This window comes from Spermophilus citellus (genome assembly GCF_964194105.1).
Source record: "Spermophilus citellus genome assembly, chromosome: 2".
In the NCBI taxonomy this organism is placed as follows: domain Eukaryota; kingdom Metazoa; phylum Chordata; class Mammalia; order Rodentia; family Sciuridae; genus Spermophilus; species Spermophilus citellus.
This window is the reverse complement of record NC_138183.1, coordinates 241277898-241305086: the sequence shown is the minus strand read 5'-3', so window position 1 is coordinate 241305086 and position 27189 is coordinate 241277898. Positions and strand designations below refer to the sequence as shown.

Sequence of the window (27189 nt, the reverse complement as noted above, 5' to 3'; positions counted from 1 at the left end):
CCAGTTTTTTTCTTTTTCTTTTTTTAAAAAGTCTATTCTGAAAAGACATAGTAGCTGAATCAATAGATTTCCAATGTTGTCATTATGGGAACATTTGTTATTCAAAGCTATTGTAAATTATATATATATATATATATATATATATAAACTTTCAAATGTATAACATTCAAAACTAAACTCTATATATGTCATTACAATGAAAATATATAGAAATAGAGTTACAGGACGGTGTTTATCAACCAGGGTGATTTCACTTACCAAAGAATATTTTTCAATATCTGTAGGTACTTTGAGTGCCACAGTTGGGAAGTGTACTGCTACTAGGATCTAATGGTTCCAGGGCTGTTAAGCTGCTAAAAATCCTACTACATCTAGTATCCATTCAGATGTAATAGCCATAACAATAAAATTGTTCCAAGGCTGATAAACTCAGAGAAAAGTAATAAGAAGATATAAGGATATTGATAAAGATATAGACACATAAATAAAAAATAAAAAGAGTTAAACATTCCTTAAACTTTGGGTGTTTGGTAAGTAATTATTGTACTATTAATTTTGTCACTTATATAATTGCAATATCATTTTGATATTTATTAATTACATTTAATAAATGATAATGTGGTATATCAATGACATACTAAATATTTGTAATTATCAATTCAAAAAAATGAATACAACTCAATACATCAATCCATAATCCTATAAAATCTATTTACTTATAAATGATAGAGCTGAAATTCTGAGCACTCTAGGTAGGTGTATGAATGAAAAACTACAAAAGACCACTTTAGAAATTGTCTTTGTATAATCAGAATAAATGTGTATCCATTTCCATATAGTATATGTTATGTGTTTAGTTGGTGGGTATAGAGATTACGTTAGGCAAATAATTTTAAAAACTATTCTCATAAACAGAACTAAACAAACTGAAATAAGCATGCTATAGTGATAAAAGCACAACAATGTTTATATCAGTGCAATTTACAGTCCCATATTATGAAACCATCCCAGGTGTCAATCAACAGATGAATGCATACAGAAATGTGGTATATGTACACAATGAAGTTCTATTTAGTTAAAAAAAAATAATGAAATTATGTCAGTTGCTGATAAATGAGGAGAACTGGAGAATACCATGTTACATAAAATAAGCCAGACTCAGAACATCAAAGATCAAAATTCTTTTTTTCATCTAAAGAATCTAGAGAAAAATAAGGAAATGGAAAAGGTTGGGTGGGGGGATTCCATGAAAATAGAAGGGAGATCAGTGCAGTAGAGGAAGGGTATTGAGGGGGAGGCAGAAGTAATGGGACTATAGAGGAATTCTGGAATGAAATCGACCAAATTATTCTATGCACATGTATGAAAACACCACAGTGAATTTTACCTTTATGCATATCTAAAGCAAAAACTTAGAAAAATTAGAATTAAGACCAATAGAGTAGAAGAGGAGAAAGGGGGGAAGGAAAAGAGAAGGTAAAGAGAAAGTACTGGGGATTGAAAGGAAGTATATTATATTCCTTGAAGTATGATTGTATCAAAATGAACTCCACTATTATGTGTAAATATAATGCACTAATACAAACATAAAATAGAAAATAGAAAAGATCACGTATATATGTAGTTTCATTTTTACTTCTTTGTGTGTGTGTATATACACACACATTATATATATATAATATTGACAGAAATCTACCTGAAAGAAGTTTCTTTTACACATTCATATGAGCACTTTCGTGGACTTCATCTCTTTGTGAGGTCTCAAATGATACTAGGTGAGGAACAGGTCAAGTATGATGGATTCATGCAATTTACACCAATTCCCATTCATGCCCCCTCCTCAAATATACTCAAGGATTAACACTGGACACACTACTTGCTGTGGTTTATATTTCCTGCCTTTTATCTTTCATAAGTACTTCAACAATATTTTAGTATAAGTTACCTTGATATTAATATACTTAATACATTAAATTTCCTCATGATGCATTGCCATTAGAATTGAGATATTCTTATTTCTGTGTAACAAATCTGATGTAAGTTACATGCAAGACCTAAGGGAGCATAAGGAAATATGAGAAAATTAGAAGATAAAAAGGTCATTGGCATTGATTTTATAGAATAAAGATTTATCAAATTTGGTGGCTAAGTGGATGAAACATTTTAAAAATAAATTTTATAAATTTCTGTTTTATAAAACTTTTACCTGACATAATATCACAGACACAAGACAAAATACAAAACACAGTGAAGTTGATATATACACAGATTCCTGATTGTGATTTGAAATCTTTTTGGTACTAAGGGCATAAGTATGCCTTCCAAATATGATATAACCATTAATGCATAAAATATGTGCTTAAGTAAACAAAATGTCTCAGAATAGAAATAGAATTAGAAATAATAGCCTGAGGTTTGAAAATATAGCATAGAAGTAGGTGCATGGAATTTAAGGTAATTATCACTGGTGCAAAATGATCATAAATAGCTTATACATTAAAAATTAAAAATGACACATTTTATAGTGAAAAATATATTGAGTAAAGTGTGTAAGTGAGCTATGAGGAAAGAGGATCATGAAATTTTATCGCATTATATATAAAGCTGATTACATGTAATTGACATTTAACTAATGGAAAATTTTGCTTGCATGATTGTGACCAACTGATAATCAACCCTGTTCCAAGCAGACACCTTTCTTTAATCATAAGTGTGTTAAAGAATATCAGAGCAAAACATTCAAGAAATACCTAAGTACAATAAGAAACAATGTAAAGCCTGTCTTTTGTTGTTACTTTTTGATATAATTTCTAATTATGAAAAACTACAAATAAAGCAGTACACAGGATCAGTATCAAAAAGGTAAGGAAATTAATTTCTTTTCTGTTTACTGGATTGGGACTTCAATGGAGATTAAAAAAATTTGCTCTTTCATAGTTGACCATCTACTGAATACTGGCATTTTAATTTTTAGTGCTGTTGTCTGAGAAAAGTTTTTTTTTTTTAGATTCCACTGCAAAATGAACATTTACCACCACTATAAAACTGGAAAAATAAAGGTTTCTTATTATTCATAGTATACCTTCAACATATAATTGTGAATTGTAACCACCTCTTCTTCATCAACAGATGAGGAACAGATGAGATGAGATACATATTTTCTTCAAATTTAATTTGATTTTTAAAAGGATCACTGAAAGGGCCTAGGGTCACTAAATAACCAAATGTTTGGAAGAATATCAGAACAAAACACTAAGTCACTGAAGTTTCACATTCTATCATCCTTGAAGGCTTCCCTTTCTCCCATTTTTGGGTGATCTCAGATATAAAATTATATGTGTATGTGAAATTCAATATTTTTTAAAACACACACACAAAGTATGTGTTTCAAAGATTTTTACCCTCTCAACTCATTTGAAAATATTTAAAAATTAGCATTCAGAGAACAGAACAGAGGACTTATTACTGCTCAGACTTTACAGAGCTGCACAAAGCACAGAATTGAATAAGGTTTGGTCTCTTACATCAGATGGCAAAGCCAGAGCACACTGACCACTTCTGTAGGTACAGGTAGCATACAACACCACATGACACTTTCTGTGTTTGTTACCTGTAATGAACCTTCTCTCTTGATTCTTCCAGGGGATTCTTAACATTACATTTATGAGGAAAATTTATGGAAGTTTTTTTTTTTTTTTTCATATTTGAGACTCTCCCTGAGGAGGTGCTAAACAATTAGTGGATTATCCCCAAAGTATTTGAAAGCTGAATGAAATTTGGACAATTTATCTGCTGTCAGGAACAATTTATGTTCAACTGTGGCTTTATTTATTTATTAATAGAGTATAAGAGCAAGTAATGCAGCTTCAAGGTCTTGTCAAAAAGCCCTTGTATAAGCATCTCAGAGATGTGCTAATACTGTCATTTTCATTACAGTGTAATTAAAACTAGCAAAGGTGTGGAATCAACCTAAATATCCATCCAACTATAACATTACATTTATGAGGAAAATTTATGGAACTTTTTTTTCATATTTGAGATTAAATATCCATCTAAATATGTAAAATGTAACACCTAGATGTGGTAGAATATGAATTAGATTTTAAAGACAATCTACTTTAATATGAGATAACATGGATAGACCTGAAGTACATGATACTAAATCAAATAAACCAGGTACAAAAGGACAAATACAGCATTAAGCTGCATAATGAGGTATCCAAAATTCTCAAATTGAATCAGAAAGTAGAGTAATAGTTACATGTAATAGAAATTTGGTAAATGAAAAATTTTCAGTCAATAGAAAATCTGAATTACTGAAACTAAATACGCTCTAGAGATCTCTTTGTAAACATTGCACATGTATTTAAAAGTATTGTATTATACATTTAAATACAAAAGTACTGTATTATACATTGCAAATATTTCAAGAAGATAGATTTTCTGCTGAACACTTTGCAATAAGTTACAATAAAGGTTGATTTTGATACTATCCATTGAAGTGTTTAAAGCTTAAAACAAAAGCTTTGTCTTATCCAAAAAAGGAAGCAAACATAACAAACATACACACATGTGGATACTGAAAAGTTTATTGTAATACATGAAACTATAAAAACCACAACAAAAATATCTCAATTCCTTTTTCAAAAAAAAAAATGTGTGTGTATGTGTGTGTGTGTGTGTGTGTGTGTTTAGATAGATAAATGATAAATATTTTTTTCATTCCCTTATAGCATACCATCAGTTTGGATCTGAGAACTTTAAGCACACATTACTTTACTATAACATTTACTGATTTATTATGTTTATAATTCATTTCTTCCCATCAAGAAAAGCAACAATTTTTACCATTTTGTTCACTTATATATTTACAATATTTAGAAATCTGACTAATACCAAAAGACCAATCTTTAAATATATAATGGGTGCACTTTTGCTTTCTATACATTCCAAAAGTATCAAATGCAGGTATTTGTTTTTTATATATATTTTAATTTAATTTATTTATTTATATGTGGTGCTGAGGATCGAACCCAGTGCCTCCAGTGTGCGAGGCAAGTGCTCTACCACTGAGCTACAGCCCAAGCCCCATAATGCAGGCATTTGTATGACTTGTCTAACTTAAATTCTATGCTACTTTTAAGAAAAAAAAAATATTCCATATCTTTTTCCATGTCCTCTGTAGGGCATATTTTACATCTTTGTTTCTCAAGCTATAGATGAAGGGATTCAACATGGGGATAACTAGGGTGTAAAATACAGAAGCCACTTTATCAGTGTCAAAGTAGTGACCTGAATTTGGCTGCAAATAAATGAATATCAAAGTCCCATAGAACACTATGACCACCGTCAGGTGGGATCCACAGGTGGAGAAAGCCTTGTGCCTGCCTTCAGCTGACTTCATCCTGAGAATGGCTATGAGGATGAGCAGGTAGGACACAAGAACGATTAGAAGAGAGGAAATTAAATCAAAAGCTGCAAAGACCAGAATTATCACTTCAATTTCATGTGTGTTTGAACAAAGCAAAGATAGCAAGGGGAGACTATCACAGTAAAAATGACTTATTACATTGTAGCCACAGAAGGGTGAAGTAAAAATCTTTATGGTGATTAGAAGAGACAAAAAAGTACTGTAGAGATAGGGGATTGCCACCAACAAGAGACATACCCTTTGTGACATGATGACCGTGTAGAGGAAAGGATTACAGATGGCCATGTAGCGGTCATAGGCCATTGCTGACAGAATAAAAAGTTCACAAGATATGAAAAAAAGAAAGAAAGCTAGTTGTGTAGCACAGAAATAATAGTTGATCGTATTTTGATCTACCACAAAATTTACCAACATTTTGGGGCCCACAGCTGTAGAATAACCAAGATCTGTAATAGCAAGGTGTCTGAGGAAAAAGTACATGGGTGTTTGGAGCCTGCGGTCCACCTTGGTGAGGATGATCATGCCCAAGTTGCCCACCAGTGTGCTCATGTAGATGATGAGGAACAGCCCAAAGAGTATATTCTGCAGCTCAGGACGCGAGGAGATACCCTTCAGAATGAATTCATGTACCACTGTGAGGTTGTGTTTTTCCATTCAGTTGATTAGAAAGTCTCTTCTGGAAATACATAGTAGCAAAATGAATAGATTTCAATTATTATTGCATGGGGAATATACATTATGCAAAGCTAATATACATGAGGTATAATTAAACTTTCAAATTTAGAATACTTTAAATTAAACACATTTTCACAAATAAAATATGAAAAATCAGAGATAAATGTAAAACAGCTGCTCTTAGGTGATTTGATTACTAAAGAACATTTTACTAGCTTAAAGATATTTTCATTTTCACAATTGAGATTTGGATGGCTATTGTTATCTAATTTGTAGATGTCAGCTAAGCTGCTAAACAATTTACTATATATTACCTCTAGTCCATTTCAATAACCATATCGTAACATTGTTCCAAGGTTGAGAATTCAATGAAAAAGTAGGCAGACAATGATACAGATACACTTATATGGATAGAGAAAGCATAAATGATGAAAGTATAAACATTTCTAGAACTTTGGATGATAGATGAATGGTATCCTACTTTTACATTGTTCCTAAATTTTTGTATTTTGCTGAGGGCCATTGCCAAGTAGGAATGACGCATCGAAATTTCCTTGCCAGCGTACCCCATGTTGCTTAGAGGACATTCGCTGGGACATTGCATGTATGCTTTAGTAAGGTGACCTTGCTCTAGGACCAGGGCCAAATGCCCCAGTCTTGGCTGGGCACTGAATCACGAGCCACCACACACCTTGTAGATTCAAACAGCAATTCTTTATTCCCGAACTCACACCGGCCTCTACACACGTTCTGGGGAAATCCAAGTTCTCCTGCCGCCCAATTCACCTACTCCACGAGGCTTTCTTTTCCAATACTTTCTGAATCTTTCCAATACTTTCTGAGCTCAACGGGAACTCAAGGATCGGGTGTGCCTGAGGCACACGCCCTATTCCCTCGCAGGGTACACCTTAAACCTGGAACTTCCCTAAACCCAAGGACGGGATACTCCCTAAAACCTGATCAGCTCTAAACCCAGATCCGCCCTGGTCCTAGAGCAAGGTCAGCTTACTAAAGCATACATGCAATGTCCCAGCAAATGTCCTCTAAGCAACATGGGGTACGCTGGCAAGGACATTTTGATGCGTCATTCCTACTTGGCAATGGCCCTCAGCAGTATTTGTTATTTATATGATGACATGTAGACCTGTATTTATTAATTTAATAAAATCATTTATATTCCAATCATATACTAAATATTTCTAATAATACATTTTAAAAATGCATATATTATCCTACTTTAGTACACAGTCCTACAAATTCTTTGTTTGTACAGGTGTTCGCGATAAAACTATAAAACTTGGTAGATGTATGAGTAGAAAGCTGCTACAGATTACATTGGAAATTGTATCTGTATAAAAAACAACAGAAAAAATATGTAAGTATACAGATATGGTCTATGTTACACATTAACTTAGTGTATATAGTTTACTTTGTGCAAATAATTTAACAAAAGCTCTTTACACTCATATATAAAGCCAAAATGCCTTTGAGGTGCATTGAGAAGGATGAAGGACGACTTACTGATTCAATTTGCCTATGCTATGTGTACATAGCTCTCAAAGATCGTGTATATATGTATTTATGATTTTACTCTTATTTGTTTAGGTGATGACAAGTACCTGAAAGAAGAATTTTTACATGAGTATATGAATATTCTTCAGCCCATGAACCTCACTTTATCAGGGCTAACATGATGGACAGGTGAATAACAGGTGGAGAAAGATGAATACATGCAAGCTATTCTAGTCTCTGTCCCATCCTACCCCATGGCCACACCTGTCTAAAATTGGACAAATGGAGCAATGCAGTTTTGGATTACTCATCTTCTAAGTGTCACAAATATTTCAGCAATATTTTAGTGTGTGTTGTTTGGATTTAAATTCATTTAAAATCTTAGCCTTTCCCTGGGGGAATTGTCATTATAATTGAAATATCTTTACTTATAGGTAACAAATATGAATTATGTTATGTGTAATAGCCTAGAGAAATATGAAGAAATCAGAGTAAATGAGCAAAAAGAGAATTCAATGACACTGGTTTTATACAACAAGTCTCATAAAAACCCTATATTATAAGGAGGAATAAGAGGTTGAAATACTTTTATAATAAATATTGTAAATTTCGGCAGTGTATAAAACTTTTAGGGTGGTAGACAATACCATAGAGAAAAATAAAATTCCACAATGATGACATATTTCTGGATTTGATTTGAAATTCTCTTGTGCATCATGTTCACAAGAAATTCCTCCTAAAGTTAATTAGCCCATCATGCAGAAAAGTATGTGTAAAGAGCCAATAAACATATCCAAATATCTTTAATAACCAAGAGATTGAATGGTGTAGCATAAAAACAGGTATAGAGCATGGAAGGTTAGATAATATTTATGGGTATAAAATTTGTGGGCAGCAAAGATTTCTAAATAAAATGAACAATAAATGAAAATGACACACTTTACAGTTTAAGTTGTAATGAAAAGAGACTGTAAATGAATTATGAGGAAACAATATTTTATAATTTCATAACATTAAATATAAAGCTGATCACATATAATTTACATATAAGAAATATAAAATATTGCTGAATCTGCAGTGGTTAACATAATTTCACCCTGCTTCACCGATACACCTTCTTACATTAGATGAATCTTAAAATATATTAAACCACAACACTAGAGAAATACTTTTAGTAAATCCAACAATAAACAATATAAGGCTTTTTTAAAAAAAATGCTTTGGCTCAGTTTGTAATTAAGATGAATTTAAAAAATAAAGTGGTAAGTATCAAATTTCCCACAAGGTTAAGATTTTCTAAAAAATAGTTTTTTTCTTACCACCTTTGAATTTGAATGGAGATAATCAAGCAACTTTTCACCATTATCTGACTTCTGTGAATACTGATATTTCGTTATTTAACACTTCTCTGAGAAAAATTTACTCAGATTCCACTGCTAAAATGAAGAATCTTTCCCATCACTGTAAAATGGGTACTCAAAAGACTCTGGATTTGCATATAATGCATTTCATTTCTCAATGTATCAATATGAAGCAGAAAACCCCCTTTCTTCTTCAAACTATTTTGAAAGGTTTACAAATAAAATCTAATGTCACTAAATAAGTATTTGGAAGTACATCAAAGTGAAAGACTGGATCACTGCAAATTCTATAATTTAAAAAAAAATCTGTATCATTTTTTACATTGTTGCCACTATTGGCTTCCATTAGACATAAAATCATATATGTATACTGAATCAAATATTTTCTAAGCACACAGAAATTGCATGTTTCCAAGATGGTTACTCTCAACTGATTTGAATATACACAAAAATTAGCATGAAGGAAAAAGAAGGAATTCCCATTTTTGCTAAGGCCTTATGGAATAGTAGAAAGCACAAAAACTGATTTTGGAAATGGTCACTTACATTAAATGGCAAAATCAGGGCAAAATGTGAGCATTTCTGTAAGTATTGTACCATACAGAATGACATAACACTTTCTGTCTTTATTAGGTTTATGATAGTCTCTCTTACTTCTCCTATTTGCTTTTTAACATGGCATTTGTGAGGACAATTTATGCATTTTTATCACCTCTGGGACTCTCCCAAAGGAGATGGCAAGCAACTAGTTTAACCCTAGAGCATTAAGAACTTAATGAAAGGCCTATAAGTTATCCACTAATTGTAAGGGATGATTTGTGTTCAACCATGACTTACATATTTATTGCAATTGGTAATATGAGCCAACAATCCAAATTCCATTTTTTTTCTTTCCCTCCCAAAAATGGTGCTAGTGTTTCGAGGAAATGTTAGTACTCTCATGTGTATTACAAGGAAATTTGAAATAGCCAAGTTGTAGAAACACTGTAAACATCCAGTTAGGAGTGAGTGAATATATAAAGTGTGACATATAGACATGATGGAATATTAATTATATTTGAAAGATAATACACCTCAACATGTGAACTTATAGTTAAACCTAAAAAACATGATGCTAATGAAATTAAACAATTGCAATAGGACAAATATTACATAAATCCACATGCATATAATAGTGATAATACTCAAACTTTTATAGTCTAAAAGTTGAATGGTCATTGCAAAGGGGCAGAGATTGCGGAGAATGAGGATTTTCAGTAGACAGGAAGTTTCAATTAAGCACACAAAACAAGTTATAGATATCTGCTCTGAAACATTGAGCTTATAGTAAAAAGCAATATATTGTACATTTGGAAATTTTAAGAATGTAGATTTCATGTTAGACATAATGAAATAAAAGTTTTTTTAAAGGAACAAACTTCCTGTACATGCTATTTTAAATATAAATATTGAAAATAAATTCAAAGCAGATAGATAACAAGGATTACATTTACTATAATTTTTTTGAAACATGCAAAATAGAAAAATAAATAAAAATGGAAAACAAATTACAAGGGGCTAAAGGAAGAGGAGATATGGGAAGAAATTTCTTTACTAGTGCTTTGTATCAATGAAAATGTCTTAGAACTATATTGCATTACATTGTGAACATAGTAATTACCACTAAACCATACCCTTGCAATTTAAATACTTTAATTTACAGCAGATGAATCTTAACTTTATAATTATTTTAAATAAACTTAGGTATAATATATTCAGTTGTTTATGTGTGTACTTTTTATAGAAATGCCTAATTTTATATTTTGCCTATATATTGTATGCCTTCTTGAAAATAGTTTCTATTACATGAAATAAAAATTGTCTATTTCATTAGTTTATTATAGTTTTGGTGTATGGAGATTTTACTTTTGGTGTGCTCACAGAAGGTTCTATCATGAATTTACCCAATTTTTGAAAAATTATAATAAGCCAAGGGGGTTCTACTAATCTTAAGGGTTCTGTATATAATAACAATAAAACTATGTATTTTGCTAAACTGATGATTGTTTTCATAATTCTTATATATTAATAAGATTGAACCTACAATTTTATATTTTTTTTCTAAAATATTTTCAGTTTTCAATGGACCTTTATTTTATTTTACTTAAATCCAATGCTGAGAATTGAACTGGGTGCCTCAAATATGCTATGCAAGCACTCTAACACTGAGCAACAACCCCATTCACTACAATTTTTTATTAGTCAGTCTTTATTTTGCCCATAAAAATCATATTTTCTAATATTGGAAATATTGTATGCTCCTTACTCTTTTTGTGAATTCTGATCCTTTTCCTATCCATTTCTCTCCTATACCAGATATAAGCAATATCTACCATTTGTCATTGATCAACTATAAATTCACATACTTACCATTTATTTTTTATTTATTTTTTTATTGGTTGTTCACAACATTACAAAGCTCTTGACATATCATATTTCATACATTAGATTGAAGTGGGTTATGAACTCCCAATTTTACCCCAAATGCAGATTGCATTACCATTTAAATACATAATTAAATTGAAGGACTTCAAGTAAATTTTTGTTTGGATCTGCACAGATAATGGATATGAATGTCCATGACTTGGTTTTGACATTTGAAGGAAGGGATCACATGGTATCTAAGGACAGAAAACCAATGTAATGTTTCCCTTCAGGAATATAATATGGAATGAGATGCTTTGTGTATGTAGTTTTCTTTAGTTTTATTAATACCCCTGTTGGAAAAAAAAAAAAAAACTTATACACTCTATGTACTAAAGATATTGTTGTGTTATAATTAATGACTAAATGGAAACACCCAGGGAGATAATGAAATCACAGTATATAATTTAAATGTAATAAGTGAATGAAGGAAGAGGGGAAAACATTACCACTGTAACTGAGCATTTGCTGGTAATTGGATGGAACTACAGATTGTCATGCTAAATGAAATAAGCCTAACTCAGAAACACATTTTTGGAAGCTAGAGAGAAAAACAGTGGGTGGTAGGGATGTGGGACAGGTATTATGAAAATGAAAAGGCAAAGAGCTTTGTTTGTTTTGAAAATTGCCTTTGATGATATGATTCTTTCATTATTGCTAGTGATTTTCAGGGTTGATTTTTTAAAATTTATTTAAATAAGGCCAGTGGAATTTTAAAATAATTTCATTGAGTCAGAAGATCACTAGGGTTTCTATGGAGACTTTAAAATACCAGTCTAAATCACAATGGAATATAATCATGGCAGCCAGGTGGAGCATTAACTGGATTCTTTCTATCTTTGCTTTCCTAGCTCAGCTTTATACTTATTCTTCTTAGTCATTTTCCTTTTGATTAACCTCCTTCTGCCTCAACATTCCCCATGTTTTCCTCTTTTTATTTTAGATTGCAATCATTTTTATTTGCCCACTTTTTCCTCTTCTCCCTTTTTCAGCTCTTATGTATTATACTACCAAGTTTAATAACCAATTTCTTAACCTGTTCAAGAACAAATGTTCATTGAACTAAAAGAAGATATAATGAATGAGCTACAGTAAGCGAAAGACCACTTCAATAAAGAGATAGAGATTCTGAAAAAGGATCAAATCCTGGAAATGAAAGCATCAGTAAATCAAATTAAAAATTTTAGTTGAAAGGATCATCAATAGATTAGATCAGAAAGAAGAAAGATTCTCAGGCCTCAAAAACAAAATAAATCTCAGAAATAAGGTCTAAAATAAGGAAAAAGTGTTAAAGAGACCATTACCAGCACATTCAAGAAATCTGGGATAACATTAAGAGGACAAATATAAGAATCTTTGGCACAGAAGAAGGCACCAAAATAGAAAATAAAAAAATGCACAAACTTTTCAATGAAAAGTTATCAGAAAAATTTCCAAACCTTAGAAACAAAAAAGATCCTTTCAAAGTCACATTATAATCAAAATGCCTAATAGACAGAATGTATATTTGTTCTCAAACATACAATTTATAAGGCTAGAAAAGAAAATTAGTAGGTCACATTTAGAGATTAGGCAATTAGATTTTCTAATAATTTCTTATTCCAAACCCTCAAAGCCAGGACAGCTCAGAATAATAGATACCAAGATTTTTATATGAAGCAAAACCATTCTTCAGAACTGAAGATGAAACAAAAACTTTTCAGGATAATCAGAAACAAAAACAATTTTAAAAAAGAAATAATGAATTATTTTACACAGAAGAAATGAAAACAAAATATCAGAGTCAAACATAAGTTAAATATCACTAGAAATATACTCAATTAAGGGAGAATTAAATCTAAATTAAGCATTAGAAATAAATAAAAATGACAGGAAAGATAAATCATCTATAGTAACACTAAATTTCATGGTGTAAACTCTCCAATAAAAAGACAATTATTGACAGAATGTTCTGTTAATAAGAGATTGAACTTACTGGGAAAGACATCCACATGGTGAAGGTGATAGGAAAAAGATATCCTATGTAAATGGAGTTTGAAAGACAAAATTAATCAGAGGAGAAAGAAATCACATCATACTGGTTAAAGGAACCATCCAATGACAAGATTTAATGATTATAAATATTTATGCCCTAAATTTCAATGCACCTGTATACATTAAACAAATCTTTGTCAATATAAAAAATCGAATTAATCCCAATATGATTAAACTGGTGATTTCAACACTTCTCTCTGACCAGTAGGGAGGTCTTCTCGACATCAACTAAATATTCTTCACAATCACATACACTTAACAGACATCTGTAGAATATTCCATTCATAAACAATTAAATTTATGTTCTTCTCAGTAGCATATGAAAACTTCTTTAATATAGACCATATATTAGAACACAAAACATCTTAGCAAATACAAAAAATAATAGATAATTCCTTGCATCCTATCTGATCATAATAAAATTAGAAATCAACAGCTAGATGAAAAATAGAAACAATTTTAATACCTATAAATTAAATGAAATACTTTTGAATGATGAATTATTAATGTAAGAAATTAGGGAAGAAGTCAAAATAATTCATAAGGAACAGATGAAGGTAGAAATATAGCATATCAAAATCTCTGGAATGGTATGAACACAGCTCAAAGAGGAATGTTTATAACATTGAGTGTCTAGAATTTAAAAAATAAAACATAAAAATACCAAATAAATATGGTAGTGGTATATACCGTAAGGCCCTAGAAGAGAAAGAGCAAACTAAATCCCAAAACTTGGTTGTTCTATATTTACATCTTGCAATAAGATTATGTAAATATTGCAACTTTAATTTTCTATTAAAAATTTATTTGAAAATTTTCTATTCTGTTGATTTGACTCTCAAGGATTCTGTGCTTTTTCAAATAAACAGTAGAAGACACTTATTAATTTTCACATAAACACTTTTGAATAAGGAAGCATTAAATCTATCAATAAATTTAAGATTAAACTTAATAGTTCAACATTCAGTTGATGGTTAGTGTTGATACTTATTAAATAATTCTGTATTCTGTCATAAGTTATTTTTATATCATTTTGTTATATGCATATTGTAGGACTTTGATAAAGTCCATATGTTAAATTCCCAGGAAGAGGAAACTGGATTTCAGGGAATATCTGCATCAACTCTGTAGCACATAGATAATTAGAACCAGAGCTGGACATAGGTCCTATCATTAGTTGGCTTTTCCACTGAGGGATCATTTGTTTAACCAAGGGCCCAAGTTACTTCATGTCATCATTTCCATTATGTTATTCATTTTTATATTCCATTCACCTGCTTATTTGGAAGAAAAAAAATTAGCTTGTTGCTTTTCTATCCCAGAAAAGAACCAGTGTTTTTCTCCTTGGGGCATCCCTGTGGACTTTAAAAGGCTCAAGTAGTTAGTACTAGAGTCCAAATGTACAGTGTTCATACTAACCTATACCTGAGAGAGCGGTTCATTTCACTGGTAAGCTAAAAGACATTTCATCACTTAGAAAATATTTTAGAAGCTATCATCTTGAATCTGAAACTAATGTATAAACTTGAAGAGTTAAATCAGAGAGAAGACTGATTCTAGTTAATTCAAAGTTGTATTAGAAATTGAATAGTAGGTCTTCCAGTGAATTTAACAGAGAAAAATAGAAAGGACTCTCTCAATATTTCAATCAATAGGACTGAAATTAGAAATTTACTTTTACTTTCATGATTAAAGACAACAGAAGAGATGCAGTAGAATAATAGGCCATATTTAAAATATAGGAAAAATAATTAGATGGATAAAAAAAACTCTTAACCAAACAATGAGGACATTTTATTTTGGAATTGTTGTTTTCTCCAAATGGAGAGAAACTAATTTAAATTTATTTTACGAGTTAGCCAATTGATTTAGAAGCCATTGAGTGTTTTAAAAAGAATTGTGGTTTATTTAAATTCAATTCCTTTAAAAGAAAAATTTAAATATACAAGGGCCCTACCTTCTATTATTTCTAGTGGATGATATCTGCAGAGTTAGGACATGCCACACTGTCTATAATAGGATTACATAGAAATAGTTCAGAATGTGGAGTCAGAGGGATGTGTACTGGAGTCCTGGATCTAATAAAAACTGTGTGACTAACAACTCTTCCAGACTAGGTGGGCCTCAGTTTTCTTGTCCCTATAAGGACACTGGGTTGTTTAGATTTTAAGTTGCTGGGTGCATGGAATAAGATAATGTACACTAAATGTGTAACCCCATGTAAACATGAAATCCAAATATGTGGCTGTTGCTATAGTAACTTTTCATTTCATATCGTAACTTGACACTGTTAGTGATGCTGTTCTTCTGCGATTCTGATTTATGATTTTTGACAATAAAACTTGAACTGATTTTATTTTCATTTTTCAGTTAGGACATGCTTTGTGAAAATGAAAGATCTATACTTAGGTCTTTCTAGCCTCTCTCTATTAAAAAAATTAACTAGTCATAAATGCAACCATTTCTAATTTTCTAAAATCTTTATTAAGAAGAATGCTGTTTGAAGAGTAGCTTGGATAAAGCAACTAGACCTCATGTTATTTCTCTGCCATTCCTCCATTTAAACTGTGAAGTATATAAATCCTCTAATGGGACATGGTTTGAAATAAAATAAATAATCCACAAACTACATTATTATTCCACAGATAAGATCAAACCTATCAGATGATCCCAAAACATTATACAGACAAGAGTATAAGGTAAATTAAGTAGACATACTATTATTTTACTGACATGGCTATAAGTAGAAGAGTGACAGTGTCAAATCACAAATGTGTGTATAATTTAGAAGACAAACCTTGCTTCTAGTTTTCAAAGCTTCATTAAAAATTTTGATTATATATCTCTCAATTTATTTTGTCATCTAAATAAAATTTGGAATTCATATCTCACATCTGTGCTTTCTTCACACATAATTAAAACTTCAGGTATTCAAACGAGCTACGTATAAGAATTTTGTCCAAACTTAGTTACATTTTAGAAAGTCACTAGGCTCTAAATCTTTAATTATATGTTTACAGTCCAAATACAATTTGCAACAGAAAGCAAAATTTAAAATTATAATTTGTCTGAAATTTCTGTAATGTATATAAGTCAAAATATGGTTTATGGATTCTTTTAGAATACAATTAGTACATTCTTCCCAATTTGCTCCCATACTTTGTTTGTGCTTCTTCCCTATCTAACACCGTTTTAACCCTCATCTCTATAGTAAATAATTTTGTATGATCTATTGAGTTTTATGTATGCTTGTGAAAGACAGAGGGTGATAGAGACAGAAGTTTACAGGAGAAAAAATAATATGAAATTTTAAACAGGAAAAAAATTTGTGATATCTAAATCACACATTAATGCATACTTGTACTATTTATTGACTTTTAAAAACTAAATTATCAATATGACATTTAAGAAAAATTATGCATCAAGACATTTATGTGTTCTTCTGAATAATTAGGAAAGCTGTCTGTATTTAGAAAGAAACAGAATCTAACATAGCCTTATTTCACTATCAAATTTTTAAAGAATGTGAAGAGCATATGTTTTCCTGTTCTTCTCTGTCCCCACGTTTATAAAAGTATTTGTTGTATATATTAGCAAAATCTTTTCATTAGAACTGTGATGTTACTTGTAGGATAATATAAACATGGGGCTTCTCTTTCTGAACAGTAGTTTTATTTATTTATTTATTTAGCATGTGAATGTCTCGATATAATCAAACTATAGCACTTTTCAACTCATAAATTATTTGCTCATCATTTGAATTTAGCTTGGACCTAAGTGAATTGTGGTCTTTCATCTTTGTAAAATCTTTTCATTGATACATGCTAAAGAAAAAATAGATTCCTCATGATAGAACCTTCCTTCCAACTTCTGTAGGTCCAGTATGTCACATATAATATGTTCTTCATTAACTGAACTGAGGCTCTCAGTATAGAAACAGATTCATCTTTGACTATTTTTGCTGTTGATGTTGGAGTTGCTCGTGTATTTTCTGATTTATCATTCACTGAATGAGAAAGACTTAGTAATTGGGGAAAATGCTGAGAAATTAAACACTAGCAAATATAGTGATTTTATTATTTCAGGAATTGCTTCTATTCTAGCTAATAAATATTTTCATTGGCTATTGTCAAATGACATTTATTTCAGAGTTATTTTTTAAACTCCATTAAAAACTATAATATATTATGAATGGGCATGATTTATTTTTGACACAAATATATCTAGAGCTAAATTCAGGGACATTGCAAGTAAAAGGAGAGACAAATTAGGAAACATCTTACAATGTCATTAAATAAAATTTTAAAAAGCAGTAATGTTAAAATTAACTATCAAGGTAAAACATGAACAACTTAGTGAACCATATTTTGGGGTGACAGAAAACAAAATACCTTATCACTGTTTTATTTGAAAAATCAGGGGCATGTATCTCCAGAATTGTATTGACTGTTCCATTTATTGAAATAAGGAAATTATCAGGAAGAGTAAATACCATGATTCTGGTAGAAATCCAGCATGACAACCTCAAATACAAGTGCATCCCATTTACTAGTCATCTGCAAACTTCAAAAAATTAAATAATGTGGACATCTCTTTTTTTCTCAATTCTATTTGACTCACTCTTCTGTTGTGTGCTTCATTGCTGCCCTATAACAGCTCTAAAATTTAAGAAAGAAATTCTCATGTACTTTGTAGTATAACAAGGACCTATATGCAATTGTGTGTTTACCACCACAACAGTTTGGATTTTAAAAAATGTTTATATTAATTTGTCTTTATGAAATTTAAGATGACATAATATCACAATGAGTGGGAAAAAAATTAACAGAAAATGAATGGAAGCAAAAGCAAGGAATTTTGGCATAAGAAAATTTTAGCATGGTAAATTCAGCCAACACATGGATTAAAACGTCCTTTTCTTTAACAGCAAAATGCGTCCATTTGGGTCAAACTTTCCTAAAACTGTTTATCATATTGCACTGAGGAAATCATGACACCAGTCTAAGGAACAAACATGAGTATATAATTGGATGGACTCTATCAACGTAATAAATTGCATTTAGAACAAGTAAATAAACATAATTAAGAAGGCTGTCATCAGACATGGATATACACAAAATTCAGTTGAAGAATATAACAGAAGTCACCATGTTTGTATTGATGGGCTTTACAGATGATTTTAACCTGAAAGTCTTCTTATTTTTACTATTTCTTGGCATCTACCTTTTTACTTTGGTAGGAAACTTGGGACTGGTTGTGTTGGTCATTGAAGATTCCCGACTCCACAACCCCATGTACTACTTTCTGAGTATCTTATCATTCTTGGATGCCTGCTATTCTACAGTTGTCACTCCAAAAATGTTGGTCAATTTTCTGGCAGAAAATAAATCTATTTCCTTTCTGGGGTGTGCTACACAGATGCTTCTCTTTGTTACATTTGGAAGCACAGAATCCTTTCTCTTGGCTGCCATGGCTTATGATCGCTATGTGGCCATCTACAACCCACTTCTGTATTCAGTGAACATGTCACCCAGGGTCTATGTGCCACTCATCATTGCTTCCTATGTTGGTGGCATTTCACATGCTACTATACACACAGTGGCCACATTCCGCTTGTCCTTCTGTGGGTCCAATAAAGTCAGACATGTTTTCTGTGATATCCCTCCTCTCCTTGCTATTTCTTGTTCTGATACTCACACCAACCAGCTTCTCCTCTTCTACTTTGTGGGTTCTATTGAGATGGTCACCATCCTGATTGTCCTGATCTCCTATGGCTTCATCCTGTTGGCTATTCTGAAGATGCATTCTGCTGAAGGGCGGAGGAAAGTGTTCTCTACCTGTGGATCCCACCTGACTGGAGTGTCCATTTATCATGGGACAATCCTCTTCATGTATGTGAGACCAAGTTCCAGCTATGCTTTGGATCATGACATGATAGTGTCGATATTTTACACCATTGTGATTCCCATGCTGAATCCCATTATATACAGCTTAAGAAACAAAGATGTAAAAGAGGCAGTGAAAAGACTGTTTGGGAAACATTGTGTTGTAAAAAAACTATGTATGTAGTATTCAGTAAACCTAAAATTAATGCTGGAATCATTTTTCTATGGTCAAAAACTAGCAACAAAAATGTCCTGTTTTAGTTAATAATGCAATAGATTGCAGAATATTTCTAATTGAAAAAAAGTCTATCTGTTCTCCAATGCAGCATTTATCAATTGTAAATTCACTATATATTTTTATATTTAAAAGGATCCAAATTAAATATTTTCCCATAACTACATTTTTGTAATCATTTTTTATTTGATTTTAACTTGCTACAAACTTATATTTTCTTTCCTCAGAATTTGATATATCCTCACTTTGTTTATACTAAATCTTTAACATTCATTGTGATGATACTTCCCATTCTGAAATCCTTGTGAAGGTCATCCCAAATGTTATGTATTTTTTTCTTTCTTGTACCTTGGTATACTAAGATACATCCAAGCTTTTGACATGCATTTTGCCTTATTTGCCTTACATCAATTATCGTTATTCCCATATTAAAATCTTTCCTTGCCATTGCTCCCTCACAGACATTGATGGAGATGTCATGATGATGGAGATCACAGACAACTATTTTGCAACTACTTTTAATATAGTGAAAATAGATTTTAATATTCATTTAGTGTGTACTTATGAATGTGGAAAAAAAAGAAAAGTATGACTTAGAAAATAATCTCCCACTAAATTGGTAGAGATCTTACGGAAAGCAGTATGGAAATTCCCCAAAAAACTAAAAACAGAACTACCATATGATCCAACAATCCCATTGTTGTAAATACATCTGAAGGAGTTTGAGTCAGCATGCTGAAGGCATATCTGTGCTCCCAAGGTCATTGTAGCATTATTTATAGTAATTAAGTATGGAACCTAAGTGACCATCAGGGGTTGAGCAGATGAAGGATATGTGATAAAAACACATCAGAGAACACTATTTAATCTTTAAGAAAACAAAATTCTGTCATTTAGGACAAATTAGATTAATTTAGAGGACATTATGCTTAATGAAATCAGTGAGGCATGGAAAAGCAGATACTATATAAACTCACAGTAGTAGATTCCTAGATTGTACAGTTTTGCAAGATGTTTCAGAATAGAATGAATCAAGGGTGAAGAATAGAATTAATTTTAGGGTGAAGATGTATCATTATATAAGATCATATAACAATTTATGCTTTATTTAATTTTATCTCAAATATTAGCATTATATTGTCCTTTTTACATATTTACATATTTAGTACTTTAAATTGTTTTGGAAATCCAAATTAATGTATGTATTTATTTATTTATATAGACTATAAATGCATGCATGTATGTGTTTTATTCTGTCTCAAAAGTCTGAAGTAAAAATGAAAATAATTGTTCTGAAGAAAAAAATAATAAATATAATTTTCCTTTCAAGGTATTATGCTTGTTTTATGTTGTTAATTATGTCATTATTGAAAGTACCACTAGGTGACTAGTATCTAAAACTAATAAGTATTTCATGAAGATCAGTAATTTAAACTATTAATAAAAATAAGCACTATTTGCAGTTAGGCTTAAGTACTAACAATATGAAAGAAAAATAATTAGAAATAATTTAAAGTTAAAGGAAATAGAAAACAAATTCCTGTAGAGTCCTATGTTTAAGTAAGTTAGTAGTCAATGAGTTTGTCAGTATATGGATTCAAATTTTTAATTATTAGCTCATAATATAGCACTAGTTAGTAGATAGCTTTAATTGATTGTTTATTTTATTTTATTTTTTTTAAAGAGAGAGTGAGAGAGGGAGAGAAAGAGAATTTTAATATTTATTTTTTTTTTAGTTCTTGGCGGACACAACATCGTTGTTTGTATGTGGTGCTGAGGATCGAACCCGGGCTGCATGCATGCCAGGCGAGCGCGCTACCGCTTGAGCCACATCCCCAGCCCCAAAATTGATTGTTTATTTAACTACTTTTTATTTATTTTTTTCATATTGACCTACAGGAAACATGTGTCAGTTTTGAGTACACATTATCCACTGCAAATAATATGCTATATAAATTGATCAACTCATAATGTACTTCAAGCTGCAGTTTTGATATGTAGACAAATTCCATCAATAGGAGAGATGGCCATTTGGGTTAGAAATAGTGGTGAAAAGAGAAGAAAATCACAATTTTCTGGGAAAGGTAAAGTCAGGATTATCTAGAAGAAATAAGTATCAGAAGAATATATTTCCTTAGAAATTTGGAAAAAAAATAAAGGGAAATTACATAATGAATACTCAAATGAAGTGTCAAGGAAAAATTTGGGGAAGCCATATATATGTATTTTAAATAAAAAAATAGAATATACAAAGCATTCTTTACTTAAATACTTTTAATGTCTTTAATAATTTAAAATGCATTAAATAACTAAGTCCATTAATTAATTTTAAATAACAAAATGTATTTAATTAAAACAATGTTCAGTATATAGATAGAAACCCCCTCCAAGTGCACTTGTTTTATTTCTTTCAAAGTGCTATGGGAAAAGTGATACAAACTTTATCCAAAGAGAGGTAGAAAAAAATATTTTATGCAGATGAGATAAAAACAGATTGGAAAGAAATAATAAAAAGAACTTTCATGAGTGTGATGAGATCAATCTATTTTAAGTGTAATTAGAATTAATTTGAATGTCAACACCAATACAATTCTTGCTATCAGTTCAACAACATACTTGGTCCAAAGATTTGAGGTCTGAAAACGTGTTATCACTAGCCTTGATAATTAAGAGCCATGTGTGGCATTAGACTTTCTTTCCAAATTGTACCTCTCTTTAAAATATCAATAATTTAAAATTTCCAGGTAGACATAGTAGGGTACAGATAACAGATTAATTAAACATGTGAATAAATATGTCTTTAAAGCAACTTCCTTTAAGTATGCCTCTTTTTATTTTTGGTTATAAGTGTGAGATACCTATATAAGTGAATTTCTTTCATCAGTTGTGTTTTTTCCAAAATTTATTGTTTCACAAATCTAGCACTAAAATTAAGTCATTGAAAAATGCATGTACCCACAGCTGTGAGCCTAACATTTTATTAATTGACAATATTTAATATATTTACTTTGTGATTATTAATTTATGTTTGAACATTATTGCATCACACTAAATCTAATGAGTATTATCATTACAGTTTTTACTTTGCTAACTCTTTATTTGTTTCAATTAGTGAATAAAGAAGCTTTATGAATTGTGAACTATGTTGATACACCCCCCCATAAACACACCAGATCACCACAGTCCCATTTTACTATATTACACTGGTTTGGTTTTGTTCTGGGTAAATACGGCAGTGAAAAGAAATGCAATGCTAAGCATTTAAAAAAATGTGTTTCAAACGCATTGCTTCTTTATATGCTAAAGAGAGAATTAGTTTGGATATGGCTAAGCCAACATGCACACATATTGAAAGAATAAAAATTTAAAAAAAAAAGATAATGACTGATTCTTCAAGATTTCCTTATGTAAGATCAAATGGAAAGCCACTTCTATGAATGAAACTGGAAGAGAAAGCAAAGAATTGAAATATTGTGGGCTTAATGTTGAAATAAATTTGCAAAGGAAAAGAAAATTTATAACCTATGCCTAATAAATACTTATTGCAGAACTGAAATTCTGTGGCTATTCATTCATTGCATCTTTATATCTTCTCTCAGAAATAACAAGGGCCAGAGGCAAGATTCAATTCCAGGTCTCCCTCATCATAGTAAACACCCTTTTCACTCTTTTCCTATTATACCATCAATTCATTCTACACATGCCTCCTGTAAACTTAAACAAAATATTTCATAACATTTTTGGATGATATTTAAGCCAATAAAAATAGGAAAACAAGAAATACAGAGTAATCTAAAGTTATTCTTAGCTTACATAGGTATGTGAAACAAAATACAAACAGATGGTTTGTTTGACAAATTATATTTAAAAATGTTCATTAAAACTTGGAAAAGAAAATATAACTTGAAATTTTAAAACGGAAGGCATCCAATGGCAGCAGAATATTGTTGGGGTCAGCAATTTTGTTTCAGGTACAGAATTAGCAAGGAAAATGAGTTAATAACAGGATCTGTAAGACATGGAACCATGAACTTTCAAAACCCATAGCTAAAAAGAAAAGATAATTTACCAACTAAGAATCTCAGCAAAATCATGTTGAAAAGAGAGAAGAACCAGCACAGGTGGCAACTTACAGGTGAATGGCCATGCCCACTTGCTCCCAGACTCAATGCAGCCAGCCTTAGCAAATTAGGGAGGCCCTAAGAAACTCAGTGAGACCCTCTCTCTAAATAAAATACAAAATACAAAAGAGGGCTGGGAATGTGGCTCAGTAGTTAAGTGTCCCTGAGTTCAATCCTGGGTCCAAAAAAAAAAAAAAAAGATTAACAGTAAATTGATTTTGACAAAGTTCTAAGGAAAACTCGTAAACAAAGGATTTTTTTTTTAGAGAGAGTGAGAGAGGAGAGACAGAGAGAGAGAGAGAGAGAGAGAGAGAAAGAGAGAGAATTTTTTTTTTAATATTTATTTTTTAGTTCTCGGGGGACACAACATCTTTGTTGGTATGTGGTGCTGAGGATCGAACCCGGGCCTCAGGCATGCCAGGCAAGCGCGCCACCGCTTGAGCCACATCCCCAGCCCAGGATTTTTTTTTTTTAAGATATCAAAAAATCTGACCATCCTAATGCCACCAAAAGAGAAACTGACTCATTGTTTACACTGTATATAAAATGTGTCTCAAACAAATCTTAAACCTTAAAATAACATTCCTACAGTTAACATCCATATGTTTTGCGAATTTTTTTCAAAGAACTTTTTACATATACAACAATCAGCCAGTCTGTGCATTAGTATATTTGATCCCCAAAAGAAGAAAAGATGCTGTAGAATTCAAAAATTTGACTTTTATCTCTCAGACCTCTAATATTCTAAACTTTCATTGCACAGAATGTTATTATCTGTAAACTGCCCATACTTTCATATCAATATATCCTATTTCTGTATTCATAGTTAATCTCCTCTATTAAAGTCTCAATAAACATAAATCTATTTCACCTACCATTTAGAAGTATAGTTAAATAGGCAAATGTTACTACAGAGTGTACATTCTGTCGGAGGGGATACTTCTGCATTATTTTCATTGTGTGCATGGTGACAAAATTTCCAGAAATTTTATATATTATATTCCCAGTAAAAGGAAACTGATTTTCACAGCATTTAATTTATCAATTCAAAGGCACTTAGATAATAAGTACCGCATCTAGACTGTATCTTGTATGATTAGATTTATTTTTACCTGAGGGAATTTTTTAAGCAAATACCAAAATTCATTTATGCTATCATTTTCAACCTTATAATTTCTTATTCTACAAACATTTATTTGTTTACTAATAAAAAAGCCACTGGGATCCATTCTGTCCCAGAAAAGAACTGGTGTGTCCTCACTGGGAACTCCCTGTGGACATGAAGTGCTGAGGAGCTGGTATAAGAGTTCAGATGCATAGCCTTCATGGTATTTCTTAATGAAAAAGCAGTCCATCCATGTTTATAGGTAAGAGAAGGGATTTTTCTTAGGAAATATTTTATGTTATAGTGAACACCAAAGTACATGCCTTAATACTTAAATGTAAGAGAGAATATTTCAGACTCAATGAAGTATTCTCTCTTGCATTTATGCTGCCAGTTGAATCACACACTTTTCAGGTAATGCAGGGATAAGGAAAATAGATTATATTGTAGTTAGCAATTTAGTGTGCATACTGTTTTATCAATAGAGCTGTAATAGAAATATGCTTTAATTTGCTTGATGAAAGATAACGGAATAGGTGCAGTAGTATAAATTATTATTACTATTGTTTTTACTACACTTAAAGTCCTGAGGACTAATTAACTAGGGTTTTGTACATATTGGCAAGTGCCCTACCACTAATCCCCAGCCCTAAGAACTACCTGTATTGTTAATTATTAGATGAAAAGAAAATTAAATTTAATCCAGTCAATGTAAATATTTCACTTTGGGTTCAAGTTTTCTTATGTCTTTCAATGTGGGAATTCAAGTTTTTAATTTATTTTTCTAAGTTAGTAATTGATTTAGAAGCAGTTCTAGTTTTCTTCTAATTGCAGAGTCTAAATTTAACATCTTTAAACATTCAACTACAAAGCAATGCTATTTAGTATCAGTTCTAGTTGATATTCCAGAATTGACATGTCAAAAGGGGTTATAAAATGGTCCAGTAGAAATTGTCAGAGAAATCTGACATTCTGTTTATTTCTATTAATAAACAGTCTGAGAATGGTAAAATTGTATCTAGCTGGACCTCAGTTTCTCCATGCATAAAATGAGGCTGCTTTATTTATTTTTCAGGTTTTTATTCAGATTGAATAAGATAATGGACACATAATTCCCATCCCTTATAGTAGCTTCAGAAGTTGGAAGGGCTTCTATTTTAACTCCCCATGCATTTTATCTACGTGTTTATAGTATTGTTGTCATGAATCTGACTGTGAGAGTTGAGAAGTTATTTTTATATGTTTTATTTTTTTTTTGATTGAGCACATTGTAGTTAGCAATTCAGTGTGTATACATTTTGAAATTTTGTGTATATCTTAAATGACACAAACTCATCATGAGCACAACCAATTCTAATATCCTTACATATAAGTTAATAAAAAATAGCTGTTCAAAGTGCATCTTGGAAAAAATAGTCAGATTTCATGTTTTCCTCTATTATGTCTATAGTTTCCACAAGGAAGTAGATAAATGTTACAAGAAGACATGATTTGGAATAAGTCATACTCACTTCATAAACCACCTTCCTGTTGTACATTCAGAATAAACACATTAAGATTTGTTAGGAAGTTATTGACAAAGTATTAGAAGAACTTAAGTGAATATATTATTATTTTATCAGCATGTCCACAGGCAGATGGAGTGACAGGTACATTGCTAAATTTCTTATATAACTTAGAGTTTTTGTATTTAATCTTATGGAAAGTCAAATTCAGAATGTGTATACTCCAACATACTGGAATTGTAATGTAATTGACATTTCTCTTGTATATGAGTGTCAACAGTTATTTTGTAATGAATTCTTTTACCAGACTCTTAGTAATATGTTTCAACATTTAGTTGAATGCTTATTTCCTTATACTGTCAATCTATTTCAACAATTGTACTTTGTCCATGATTCTCTGCACTAAATATTCCTGCATATATTTTACTAATTCTGTTGCAGAAAAAGAAGAAAGTAGGGGAGAATAGAATCAGAATGGAAACATTTTAAGCAGAAATGTGTCTTTCTGAGCCCACAAAATTAACATTAGCAAGTATTTACACAATTTCTTGATGACTTTGCAAGCTATTTTATGAAAATAAGACTTCAAACAAAATTATATATTAATATATTTGTGCCTGTTCTTATGTCTAATATGCAAATTATCTGAATTTATATAACAGTTGTACTTTAATTTCATCAGGCATTTTACTATATCATTTTCTAAGAAAAAAAATTGTTTTGTTTTGTAATCCTACATTTAGGAAGTTACTTATTCTATTATTTGAAAAACAAAACCTTCTACATTTTTAAGAACATTTCTGATATAATAGAGAAATATGACTTCCTTCTCTTTCTAAAATTTAATCTTAGTGTTTATTTT

The 27189-nt window shown here is 31.0% G+C and overlaps 2 protein-coding genes across 2 annotated transcripts; one reads left to right on the top strand and one right to left on the bottom strand.

Moving 5' to 3' along the window:
• Nucleotides 1-5128: 5128 nt before the first annotated feature.
• LOC308641853 (olfactory receptor 8K3-like) lies at nucleotides 5129-6085 on the bottom strand (the record flags this gene model as incomplete). The annotated part of the gene is made up of 1 exon (XM_081280437.1): nucleotides 5129-6085. The coding sequence occupies one exon, from the start codon at nucleotides 6083-6085 to the stop codon at nucleotides 5129-5131; it is 957 nt and encodes a 318-aa protein (XP_081136563.1).
• Nucleotides 6086-18307: 12222 nt separating this feature from the next.
• On the top strand, nucleotides 18308-19545 carry LOC308641852 (olfactory receptor 5T1-like; the record flags this gene model as incomplete). Its single annotated transcript, XM_081280436.1, has 2 exons — nucleotides 18308-18357; nucleotides 18567-19545. 2 exons carry the CDS (start codon nucleotides 18308-18310, stop codon nucleotides 19543-19545), a joined length of 1029 nt encoding a protein of 342 aa, XP_081136562.1.
• Nucleotides 19546-27189: the final 7644 nt, after the last annotated feature.